This window comes from Mus caroli, unplaced genomic scaffold (genome assembly GCF_978045245.1).
Source record: "Mus caroli unplaced genomic scaffold, Mus_caroli_1 scaffold_4, whole genome shotgun sequence".
NCBI lineage: Eukaryota > Metazoa > Chordata > Mammalia > Rodentia > Muridae > Mus > Mus caroli.
The window spans coordinates 115,488,774-115,502,086 of record NW_028227259.1 but is presented as its reverse complement, the minus strand read 5'-3'; the positions used below and the strand labels follow the sequence as shown (position 1 = coordinate 115,502,086).

The 13,313-nt window shown below is 45.6% G+C and overlaps 1 protein-coding gene across 1 annotated transcript in view; it reads right to left on the bottom strand.

The window, feature by feature from the left end:
- The window catches only part of Pitpnb (phosphatidylinositol transfer protein beta), a 52,639-nt gene that overhangs the window by 5,068 nt on the left and 34,258 nt on the right, over nucleotides 1-13,313 (bottom strand). The window contains exons 8-10 of the mRNA XM_021163484.3: nucleotides 11,797-11,874; nucleotides 2,851-2,961; nucleotides 96-218 (exon numbers count right to left, since the gene is read on the bottom strand). Coding sequence (XP_021019143.1) covers nucleotides 96-218; nucleotides 2,851-2,961; nucleotides 11,797-11,874 — 312 coding nt within the window. The remainder of the gene's footprint in view (nucleotides 1-95; nucleotides 219-2,850; nucleotides 2,962-11,796; nucleotides 11,875-13,313) is intronic.

Below are 13,313 nucleotides of genomic sequence, written 5' to 3'. Positions count from 1 at the left end.
GGAAAGAAATAGCCTCCAGCACTCTTCTTAAGTCTAAGTACTCTCTAAGCATGTACACTTTTAGAGACAGACACAGCCGCCACAGCAAGGCTTACTGTTTCTAGTTCTTTCTGAGTCTCGTCCTCCATTCGCCTAATGTCTTCCATTGTCAGGTCAATCCACTTGTCAATCCAACAAAAGAGCTGGCGATGTAAGTTCGTAAATATCCGTTTTTCTTGCTTTAAAACAAAGTGGCAAAAACATTTGATTAGTGATACATTAGCTTTATGTGCCCCAAGCATCCCATAAAATGAACATGTGCTTAGTTTGAAAAGTCCATTTTATACAACAGCAGAAACTACGCCAAGTTTGGTGGTGCATTCCTATAATCCCAGTCATTACTCAGCAGGCAGATGCAGGCGATCTCTGTGTTAGAGGCCAGCTGGTTATATAGTGAGTTTCAGAAAAGCCAGGGGTATGTATAGACTTTGTCTCAAATTATATATATATATATATATATACACACACACATACACACACATATATATACACACACACAAACTCACATGCATTCATATATATGTAATATATATTTAGTTATATATACTATATTTAAAACCATACATAGTTATATAGTTACATAAATATATATATATGTACAGACTTTGTCTCAAAATTATATAATATATACATACATTCATACATATGTAATATATTTATATATAAATATATACTATATATAACTATATAGTTATATAGTTACATAAGTATATATATATATATATATATATATATATATATATAGTTACATAGTTTTATATAGAGAGTTTGTTTGTTCTTTTCAAGACAAGGTTTCTCTGTGAAACCCTGAAATTCACTCTATAGACCAGGCTGGCCTCAAACTCAGAGATTGGCCTGTCTCTTGCCTCCCAAGCACTGGTATTAAAGGCATGTGCCACCACTTGCCTGGCTAAAATATAAAATCTTTATAACAGAAACCTTAATTCTGCCTTACTATTATTATATACAAAATAAAAATAAAAGAATTCCCTGTGAAGGGTGGCAAGGCAGCCTGTCAGGTAGTGGTGCTCGCCTCCAACCATGATGGCTTCAGCTCGGTCTCTGTATGGTGGGAGACAAGACACAACTCCCACAAACTTCCGCTCTCCACACCACCTAGGTGGTGCACGTACCACAGATAGCAAATAAACATTAATTCAAAATCATTTTCAAAATTCCCTGTGAAATGAGAAAGAATTTCCCCTGCAAAAGGATTAATGGTCTGATAGACGCCAAGAGCACATGACATACAAAACTGGATTCCATGTGTTTCTGCTGGGCTCCATATACTGACAAGTACTCTCAATGCCAAGGATCAAAGGTCAACCACGTTCTTCCACAATGAGACTAGACCTCTGATCAAAAGACATGCTGCACTTAAGGAAAGCCTGCACTACATTAATTCTTCTGTGCTATATATCTTGCTGCCCGTGTGTCTGTCTCCCCCCATCCCCCACTACCATGTACAGAAATACTGGTTTAAATACCCAACTATTTAAGTTGCATTCAACTCTCCCAGAGAGAGCAAAGTAGATGCAAGAGCTGACTCTTTGGGGACAATTTTCAACCTCTCCCCCATGAACAGAAAGCTTCGTGTTTACACATGCAACTTCTCTGTGTCTAAACAGAACTGTCAATATATTGACAACGATGTCAAGACGAGAAGGCCAGTATGCAGAGAGCAAGCTCAAGAGCCAGCTGTGATTAGGTAGAAGAAACACCGGTTTTGGTAGTTTAAAAGCAGGGAGGTTGTTATCCAAGTGGCAGAACCTCTGTGGGGATCCAGTGGGTAACAGGGTGTCTTTCCTTCCCTAGGATTTCTTTATAAGTACATGCACTAAGTATGTGCATGCATATCTGTGTACCTCATGCTTGTAGTGACCTTGGAGGCCAGAACAGGGTGTGGATCCCTGCAACTGTGTTACAGATGGTTGTAACCATCATATGGATGCTGGGAATCAAGCCTAGGTCCTCTCCGGCCCCCAAGGACATCTTTGTAGTGATGATGGGGGGGAATACTGTGGAAGCGTAAACAGAGCATTCCCACGTCCTCCTGCTTGTTTATGACCAGGGGCATTTTGTTTTGTGTGCTGTTGGGCAACACTGTGCACAAAACTGATTGCACCACTATGATCCCTCCATATCTAGCTGTGTATGTTATTATCATCATTGTTTAAAAAGCAATTAGGCTTTGGATCCCTGGATCATGTCCCCTATTTAGGGTCTATCTACTTTCAGCAAGACCTCTAAAGAAGCCATTTCAGACAAAGGCAACATAGTGCTAGAGAGAAGTGCTCAGGATACCGACTCTCCAGAGGGGAGGTCTCTGTACTCAAGTGCTGGCACAACCATCAGGAAAGCACTCTGTCTCTCCTAAGGATGTCCCTTAAGTGTTGGAGAGGTGGCTCAGGGAGGTTCAGAACACTGGCTGCTCTTCCGGAGGACCCAGGTTGGGTTCCCAGATCCCACATAATAGCTTTCAACTGTTTCTAACTCCAGCTCTGGATCATCTGATCTTCTGGCTTCCACAGGCACTGCATGTATCTAGTGCAGACATATATGCAGGCAGAAGAACATTGCACACATTAAGATAAAATCTTAAACAAACAAAAAACCACAAACAAAAAAAGAAAAAAGAGTCTCTTAAAATCTCATTATATTTGGATTTGATGTTTTTAGTGTATCACACATGGGGATGATAACTTTCATGTATCAAAAGAGATTGCGATATCAGAGACCATTTTCCATCAGATCCCAGAGCCGACCCTCCCACCCCCCAGGAAGGAAGTCCCACCCTTCGAACAGGTTTACCTTCTGGATAAAGTTCTCTACTTTGCTCTGCAGCCCCCACCACTTGAACTTGATGGTCACCAGCTTATAGGCACACATCCTAGGACAGTCGGGGGTGTTTGCCAGCTCTTTCTAGATGAGAAAATTGAAACAATGTGACGTCAGTGTTTAGGTTTTGACTGAAACAGACTGCTATGGAACACCACCATGGACAAAGAGCATTGCTTCTCTCTGCCATCCAGCTGTGAGGTCAGCTGCTGTCACTATACAGGAAGCTCTTAACACAGTGAGCCTAAATAGGGAGGCTGTGTTCCCTAACTCCCCCTGGGGATCTGCTCATGACCTTCCACCATTTCTGTGTTTCCAAATATCTCCAATGCAGCAGCAGTTCATAACAGCAGAAGGCCACAGGCAGGGATGCAAATGCACACTGCTCACAGCACGGCCTGTACACATGCAGTTTCAGTTCCCAGAGTGCCTGCCACACACTGGCATTCACTCAGATGATGTGGATGGAAAGTCAAGCCTAGCTTGGATAAATGGGGATGTTGTGAGCAACGGTCCTCACTCAGGCTGTGTAATGGCTGGGGGGGGTGGGGGGTGGGGGGGGGTCAGCTGTACCTTGAACAAGAGCACCCCAGAGCGGGGCTTCCTGACCAGTAACACGCATTCACGGAAAGTTGGAGAGGGTGATGAGACCAGCACCTGAGTATCCAGCTGCTCTACCACCCACACAAGCAACTCTGACTTACGTGTGTGCACATACATACACACACGTGTATTTGCAATGACAGAATAACACTACTGTCCTTGGTGGGAGCCATTCATCTGTCACACCACAGAACACACTGCTGCTATCAGACATGGAGGGTCACAAAGCTATGTCGGGTCAGGTCTGGCCACCTGCGTTCAATCACCCAATAACAAGAGCCAGTTTAATAGTGAGAAGCAGAAAGAGGAGGTTTACTCAACGTAGTCACACTTCGAGAGGGACAAAAATATGTGGAAAGCCCCTCAAATCCACCTTTGGGGCCCTAAAGTGAGACTGAAGTTTAACCAGAGGGCCAAGGTTATGTACGTAAGCCCTGGCAGGATGGGTACCGCTCCCAACTGACCCACCGTTGTCAGGGCTCAGTTTTATCCTGTGAAACGTTCATTGTTGTGGAATCTCTTTCTGGAAGACAACCCAGCTTCCCCTCTGACAAGCTCCTTCTCCCAGCACTAGGAGTCCTGGGGAAATCTACACTGCTTTGAGTCCAATGTTTAAACAATCTCAAGTCAGAATGAGATAGACCCAAGTGTCTCTCGGGAGTATCTTCATTTCTAGCAGACGAGCTAAACTGGCACGTGCCTCTCCCTCTCCTTGACTGCAGGCCTGGCTCTAAGCTGGCCCTGGTATGGATGAGGTCAGTCAGCTTGCCTCAGAAGGCCCAGTTCTGCAGAAAGGATGGTAAGGTGAGCCTCCCACAGAACAGTTCTTCAATACGCAAGGAACCCAAGCTGGGACCTTTAGCCCAGTGAGTGCTGCTGAGAATGAGGAGAACATGGCTCCAGGGTCAGTCAGGTCGAGCTGGCACTAGGTCAGGCACATGGCACCCAGCTGTGGCTCCTACTGTACAGAACCCTTATTTCTGCTGGCTTCACTCCTCTGTGTGGACAGGAAGAGCTAAACTATTAGATCACCCATGTTCCACCGAGGTGAACCAGGGCTGAGCAAACTTAGCTCCAAGGCTACAGATGGTAAAGCAAACATGCCCTTCCCATTCAATGCCTGTGAAGCCCCTGTCCACACCCTCAGGCTACAGTTATCTACAGCTCAGCCACCACCCCCAGTAACACTAATAGCCCTAAGCAACTTCCAGCTGGGACAAGTCCTGGGTACTACAAGCCACAAACAACTTCATTTCGAACCCTAAGAGTTGCACACTACATTCTCTACAAAAGTTTACCTGTGTGCCCGTCAGCCTTCTCCCCAAATTGAGAGGAGACTCAGTTCTAATTAAAGGAGTGAGCCAAATGTAACATAAGCGCCCTCCACAGGCTGGACTCTAGCACACAAGGACTCCACAGTGAGCCAGGCTTCCCAGTGATGCTGGCAAGCTACTAAAGCCAATTAACACAGCAATTTATAGAGTTTACACTTGGCTGTAAGAATTATTTTAAAAATTAAATGCCCCCCCAAATCCTAGTTCTAGAATCAATCACCTCATGTTTATTTATTTTCAATCTTCTCATTTTCCATCCAACTTATAAGCAGTTATTAAAAAAAAAAAAAAAAACCCAAAACAACCCTTTGAGGGAAGAATATGCAACTCAACTAAACTCTGCTCAAGTAGACACCGGCCTGCTGCCTTGACTTCCTGGCTGTCTTCTGGAGGTGTCAGCGTGTCACTGGAGTCACACACAATCTACGTGTCTTCCTGCAGTAGCTAACGTGTGCATGGCTCTTTAGGTGTGGTTCCTACCGTCTTCCTGCAGTAGCTAACGTGTGCATGGCTCTTCAGGTGTGGTTCCTACTGTCTTCCTGCAGTTGGTAATGTGTGCATGGCACTTTAGATGTCGTTTCTACATGTCTTTCTGCGGTAGCTAACGTGTGCATGGTATTTCACATGTCATTCCTATTTAAAGTGACTGATAAAGAATCATCCTGTAATCCAAGCTATAGACTTTGGGTTGGTGGGATGGCTCAGTAGGTAAAGTGCCTGCTGCCAGGCCTCACTGCCTCAGTTCAACCTCTTGGTACCACATGAAAGGAGAGACCAACTCCTGCAAGCTGTCCTCTGACCCTGATGCATGCTCTGGCGTGCATACACAAGTGCATTCAAGTGCCTACATGTATGCATGAACGTTGTGCCTACATGTATGCATGTGTACCACATGTATGCCTGGTGCTTGCAGAGGTCAGAAGAGGGCATCAGATTCCCCTGGAACTGGTCATGAGACAACATGTAGATGCTGGGAACCAAACCCAGGTCCTCTGAAAAAAAAAAAACAGTGAATTTACCTGCTAAGCTGTCTCTTTAGCCCCTAATTTAAATGAAAGAAGAAAGACTGAAGAGAAACTTATAATCTTCAAAAAGGTATTTCCATTGTGACACAACGAAGTTCCATCCTGTATCAAGTTCCTAAGAGCTCAACTGCTTTAAAAAACAACTTCTCGAAACAACCCAAAGGGCAGGGAACAGAAAACAGAACAGGCCTTTTACACATTGCTCCAATCCAGCCCAAACCTATAACTTCATTACTTGCATCAAGACAGCTATAGCTAACTCTGCTGGTTCAGTTATTCTGCCAATAAGTGAGTTGTGAATAGATTAAATTTAAGAAGGAGAACATTAGCCGGTTAACAGAAGAGCAGCCAGCAGTTCTATGAGATGGGCGTCCCAAGCTCAAGAGCCCCACATTAGGTTATTTCCCACATAATTCAAATTTCATCCATAATGTAGCATGTACTAGTTAGTTGCAAAATGTTTTCAAAATTGCATTTAAATCATTTGTACAGTCACAGAATTCCTTACATTCATGTTACTAACTATAAATGAAGCCTCCCAAGTCCAATCATGTTTTCAATTTAAGAGCAAGCGCGTATTAGGTTACTCTGAGGCATGTGGCCGAGGCCTTCGGGGAAGCAACGCACACAGCAGCCACACATCATGGCTGAGGACTTGCAGCTTGTGCAGCTTCGATGGTAAGCAATCAGCCAACATTAGCCTCAGGAACAAATGTCTTGATCTGTGACAGAGAAGTATGTACAAATGCTAAGAGAAGTAGACGAGAGCCTCTAAGGTCTCCTCAGCCTGCTCCCTAGCTCGCTTCACACTGTAGGCTCACTGTGGGGTGCTGTGGGGTGGGCAGAGCCGGCGCTCCTCTGCAGCAGAGCAGTCTTCATGCGGTTCACACTCCCCAGTATTTTAGTTTTTCAGTGGTAGGCAATCAGAATGCTCAGTTTTGGCGGCCGAATTTGGAGTGTTAAGTTTCCAACCGAAATCACACTAAGAAAGTTAAAAATAAATGTGCCGCAAGGGCTGCTGCCAGTGTGCACCAGCAAATGTCAACACAGGATCACAGAACACATGGCAAGCTTGTGCAGCGCAATCTCAGGCGAGGCGAGGCGAGCCCCATCCCTCTCCAACGCATCCGGTCTTCTCTTCTCTAGACAGCTTTTCCTCTGAGTCTTTTGGGTGGGCCTGAGCTGACACTGTAGCTTACTGATTGGCACTGGTTACTGAGGGCACAGGTAAGCAAGGTGCAGCCACAAACCATGGTGGTCTCATGGTGGGACTCTGAAAACAGAGAGTAGAACACGGAGACTACCCTGGCCTGAGGTACCAACAGTCTCACAGGGGCACCCAGAGGCCTCTAGTGGGGGTGGGGGTTCATGGTGGGAGACTTTTTGCTTTGAAAAAGTTCCAAAGGATGACCAATCATAAGTAAGTTTATAAAAACAGGCACAACAAATTCACAAAGGCCCTAGTTGTGAGGAATCAGCAGCAGTGTCCATCCTCCCTCACAGTGACTGGGACAGTTCACCTTCCCCATCAGGGATGAAAAGTCACGCTGAGCAGGTGACCTGCAGGCCCTGCTCGATGGATTCAGAAGCCCAGCCAGAGCCCCGCTCTGCCAAGTCACTCTCCGAACCAGGCAGCATACAATTCCAGAGGCCTGGGTCCTGCAGGTCTACCTAGAAGCAGAGGCATTCCACAGACAAGCCAAGGCAAGAGCTAGCAGGCAGCAAGGGCACCCTGATGTTTGAAGACATGGGACTGTTCATTTTGACATCTTTGGGAGTTCTACACATATAATTAAGGCATACTAAGTGCTAAATGCACTTTAAAGACTTCACCTAAAAAGTGGGGTAAACAAACCATGTAGTCCTCCTCTGAAAACATGCCATGTCTGTAAAGAGAATTATACAGAATCCAAAATGTGACCTAACTAGAAACCAGTTTGAGTTCCACACGTTACCTGCTGTGAGGTTTCAAACAATACAGGAAGGAAGCAGGCCCTCAACTGCTTTGGACCTCAGGCAGTCAGGTTAGGTATCTGTAGCTCTGAAGCACTGTCCATTAGGAGAGCCACATCGTCCACCTGGAAGGAGGCTTTCACAGCTGCACTACGGCTTCTCCTCAGCCTTGTCCACTGCTCCCGTCCCCAGCACACCACCTCACCTCAGCTGACAGACAAGGTTGCTGTTACCTCTCCACACGTGTGGAATAGAAAGAGAAATCAATTGCAAGGACACAGAAGAAACAAACTGGTGTCTCTACAATGTGAACAGGAACTCAGAATGGCTACAAGGGCTGTCCTAGAGTGTGACTGAGCAGCGCATGCAGCAGGAGTCTGAAAGGCCAAGCTCCCGCTGCCAGCACTTTGAAGAACATACTTGCACGCATCAAACCTCTGGAATTTCTGGGACAGCTCCTGTTCCTGACCCGATCACCATGTGCACCACTGTCTGGGCACTGCACAAGCAGGTGCTTTGGCACAGCCTCCTAGTTAGGAGCGATCATCCATTTGTGGACACAGACGCTGGCTGAACTCTTCCTTTCATTAGGTTAGAATGACACCGTAATCTTCAACTTGTTACTGAAGAGCAGGAGGAACACAGGTGTAAAATGCTACTGAGAAGCCTACGATAGGTGGCTGTGCCAGTGTCACAGACACACATCCTCCAGATGGAAGGTAAAGCTACACATACATATGCATGCGTGTGCATGCAAACAGTGCCACAGAAAAGGATGATGCTCGTCAGCAGTTCTGCCTTGAAGCAAAATTCTTAATCAGGTTATAAATTGCTCTATCCACATGCACAAAGTCACTTCATGTTGAACTCTAAGTAATAAAGTATAATTCATGTGCTCAGATCTTCTAATTTCCTTCTTCTTAGGGAAAATGAGCAATGACTAAGGCCTACTCTCTAGAGCTACAGTGTATTCCTAGCTTTGTTAGTTTGTTTTAAGTAAAACTTTGTATCATAAGTGGGAAAAAGCCTGTGCTCACAACAGACTTAGTTAGGAAAGGACAAAGTCTCCACTGCACTGCGCCACCCAGCTGGGAAATGCTCTGAGCTCTGTGGCCCTGGCTTAACAGCTAAGCCACCCCAAGCATTCACTAAACACATAAGAACAAGGGGCATGGACTCAAGACCTAAGACAAAAGAATTCTAACTACTGTGCGATGGGGAGGTACAGACGGACACTTGAGTGCACGCATGCTCATACAAGAAGGGGAAGAACTTGATCTTCTGTAATGACTTCCTGTACCCAGCACAGACTCCTGTCCTTTAATCTTCCTGACAACTCTTGGGGTGGGTACTAATGTTTCAATTTCAGAGGCATAGAAACTGAGGCTCAAGGCACACATTATCCACAACCTAATGCATGTACCTTCATGGTATTTAATGAGTCTCCCTTTGTGCCTCTATCACTAAAGATGCCTTGACCACTCTCTACAACTGTCTAAGCACAGAGTTAAACTGTTAATGACACAACATAACACACAAGAGGCAAAAACGTGACCTACCTCCAAGTAAGGATCTGCCTCATGGCCAAACCTTACTCCTCTGAGCAGCACTGGACCCAGGCTGTGAACCTGCAAGCACCAGTTTCTCCTACCCTGGTCACATTTCTCATTTATTAACAAAAGCACCTGTACGTGCGGCCCAGCAAGGTTTGGAAGGTTAAAGGTGTCCCTGGGACCACAGGGAACCTCCTCTCAGCTGAATACAGCCAGGAAGGACCACAGGAAGTACCTCCATACCAAGTCAGGGAGGTATCTGAGCAGTCACTGGAGTACAACTTAGTAACAGAGTGCTTGCCCAAAAAGTGTCAGGTCCTGGGTCTTCTAAAGACACCTAAAGACACAACCAAGCAAACCAATCGACCCTGAGACTTTCACTTAGCCCTGGAGCCACATTCTGGGATGTGGGTAGCATTTGGGTAGCAGCAGCCTTCTGCTGAAGTAGCAGCTGGAGGATGAAAGGTCTCATAGAGGCCACAGGCTCTCCAGCCTGCATGGCAGCCTGAGTCTGGCACACCTCCGCAGTCATCTTGTCAGGGCCACACACACTTCTTTTGTTACTTGCTCATATTTCTGAAGTGTAGAAACCCCAACCACCCAGCGACCTTACTCTGCTTGTCAAGTCCAGAGGTGCCCATTCCCATGTGTGTTCAGTTACTGTCACTGGCTTGTCTTCATGTTCCTTCACATCAATAAATGGTAGTTTTACATATTTACTTCACTACTCGGGATATCCACAAGGTCATGGAAGGCCAGCTAGCAGCTGCTTTGTGGGAGTACCTGCACCTACCACCATGTGAACAACCGGAGCAAGTGATCCATACACAGGTGGACAGAAGGAGCTCTTGGCGTGCGCACTATGAAGTCACTGCTGCACCTGCTTTGTAGGCACAGTCTATTGTGGCTCAAGCCTGTCATCTTTGCATCTGTGAGGCTGAGGTGGGGAATTACTAAGTGTTTAAGGGCTGCCTGGGCTATGTAGTGACCCCCAGGTAGCATTGGCTCCTGCATGAAAATGAGTCACCAAATAAACTTAAGCTACTCTAGATAGAATTTTACATAATCAAAGATCAAGGACTATGCATAAACACACATCACAGCAACAAAGCAAGAGCAAACCATGCCAGTTACACATTCTTACTTCCTAAGAACAGAAAAACCAAGTCAAAGCTAAACACAAGGAATTCCGTGGCCCGTCAGAAACCTCTCAAGAGACCCAAGAATTCCTGCACTTCTGCACTCAAGCAGAACAAGCCGACCATGCAACGGGTGTGTAAAATCTATAATCAAACACTGTTAACTGGGTGAAAAGCTCAGACTTTTCTCACGAGCCTTCTGCTTCTTCATCCCCCGTAAAAGCATTGTGTGCCAGAGTCAGCACCAGAGAAAGCAAGGCCGCCTCCGCAGAGACTGTGCCTTGGGAGCCACTAGCCTGAGTGAAGGGGATGAGCCTGGAGATGGGTGGGGATCTTCTGGAAATCCCTTAGTCTAGACTCAGATGATGGCCATGGACTCTGTTCGTCACTGTGACATTTACCACTACTTGAGTATTAAGTCTCTAGTCATGGTTATTAGATTGGCAGAGTTTTGAACTATACCCTGGAAACAAAAATGAAAATATGACAAATTATGATTCTTTCTTTCCTTTCTAAGATAGGGTCTCACTATGTAGATCAGGCTGGCCTTAAACCTCGGAGTCCTGGTGGTCCTCTACAGGAGCAGCCAGCACTACACTGCTCCCTCAGGCTGTCAGCAACTGTTAAGAGCTTGGCTGCCAAGAAAATCCTGTGGGTGAACAGCCTGCTCCAGTCAGGTGTGGGTTTTTATGCACCTCCTGGTGCGTCAAACTCAGCAGAGGAAGCTGCCATTAACCCTGTAAGCCGTGTTTAAGGGGTTCTATCTGGTGCAGAACACTACACTTCTATAGTGGTTTCAATGTCTCTGTTGGCTGTTTTTTCCTACTTCATGAGTGGAGTGAAGGTGTACTCTCTCTAAATACAAACACTTGCCACAAAAGCCACTCTCTGGCATCCCGCTTTCCAAATGTGTAAGTATCAATAAGTATCAATGAAACACCTGGGTGAGGGGAGCACTTGTTTACAGTTGATACAGACTAGACCCTACTATAAACCTTCAATTAATACGGATTCTGTCCCGTCTAGAGTCAGGAGAAGACATCACAGTCACCAAGACCACAGCACTTGCTTCTCTTTGTATTCCTCAGCAGAGTGGCACACAGCACAGGGTGGCACACTGAGGGTGACAGCCTGGTTCTGCTCCGTTTGCTAATGCAGCACATACTCACAGACCAACTGCAAATGGTCCTAAGTCTTTATCACAGACAAATCCCTCTGTGCAATTTAAACACCACCACCTCTTTAAGACCTGTAACCTAGCAATTGTTATGTTTGCAAGACTCTGCTTGTCAGCACGGTCAGCAGCCAGTACCTTCCAGTTAGGTCCCAGGGGTCCTCTCTTGGTCTTGACTGAATGGAATAACGCAGGGTCTTCATCAGCTTTGTAGTCCTGTAATGCAAAACAGAGTCAGAGATGAAGAAGAAAACCAGAGACCAGTCTTTCTGAAGCTAGAGCTGTATGTGTGTGTGTGTTTTACACATAGGGGAAGGTGTGTCCACATATAGCATTTGCATTTGTGTGTGTGTGTCAGTGTGTGTGTGTGTTTTACACACAGGGGAAGGTGTGTCTACATATAGCATTTGCAGTTTGTGTGTGTGAGTGTGTGTGTGTGTTTTACACATAGGGAAAGGTGTGTCCACATATAGCATTTGCATTTGTGTGTGTCAGTGTGTGTGTGTGTTTTACACATAGGGGAAGGTGTGTCCACATATAGCATTTGCAGTTTGTGTGTGTGTGTGTGTGAGTGTGTGTGTGTTTTACACATAGGGGAAGGTGTGTCCACATATAGCATTTGCAGTTTGTGTGTGTGAGTGTGTGTGTGTTTTATACACAGGGGAAGGTGTATCCACATATAGCATTTGCAGTTTGCATCCTGATACTTTTTAAACCTTTATCTCAACTATGCAATTACAAGTGTTGAGCTCTGATAGAAGGCCACCAAGACAAGCTGTCCCCAGAAAGGACACACAGAGAGGAGCTGCCCTCAAGGGGCAGGGCAACCGGAGTCATTTCACTTGTTTGGGCACAACAGCACTGACTTCCATTGCTACCAGTTAGGTAAGTTCAAACTCCCAACTTAGACCCGCATCATAAAAAGCCAGTGTGCTTCCTCAAACTCAGGAAAGAAGTAACTGATCAGGCCATCCCAAGACTTACACTCACAAGCACAAGTAAGCCATGCTAGCAAAAACAAGCCTATAAGCCTCTGAACCATTCTCTTCCAGCCAGAGGTTCAACATTAAAGCCAGAGACGGGTCTATGTCCCCCACACTGAAAAGGTGTTATTATATTAAACAACCACTTCCAGCACCATTTCACTCCATCAGAGTTCCTGTGGAACAGCTACCACACGATGATGAGGGCTAGAGCACAGGGCTGGTCCCTAAGGTCAGTCAAGCTCAAAGAGGCAGACAAGACAAGACAAAACAAAACAAAACAAAATCCCCAAGAATCTATCAACTACCAAAAGAAAAGAAAGAAAGTTCAGTCAGAATCAAAACCAAACAGTATCAGCCAAGAACAGATCCCTTACAACAGACAAGTGCATCGGTCTTCATATTTGAAAGTAGAAAGACATACCATGTTTAGGATATTTTAACAGTTAACTTCTAATCATCCATCTACTGCCTAGAAGGCTGTCCATAATCTGCCCTCTTATTCTCTTTGAGTGAGAAGCCACACCCCTTTTCTCTTATGGACTGGGTACAACGTGGCTGTGGTCATAGCAGCCATGTTTTTCCTCAGCTGTAGGGACTGCATAGTAAATACCACACATTCTGATCACGGGCAGCCAACAAGTAAAGGCTAGACTACTATTCTATGTGTCA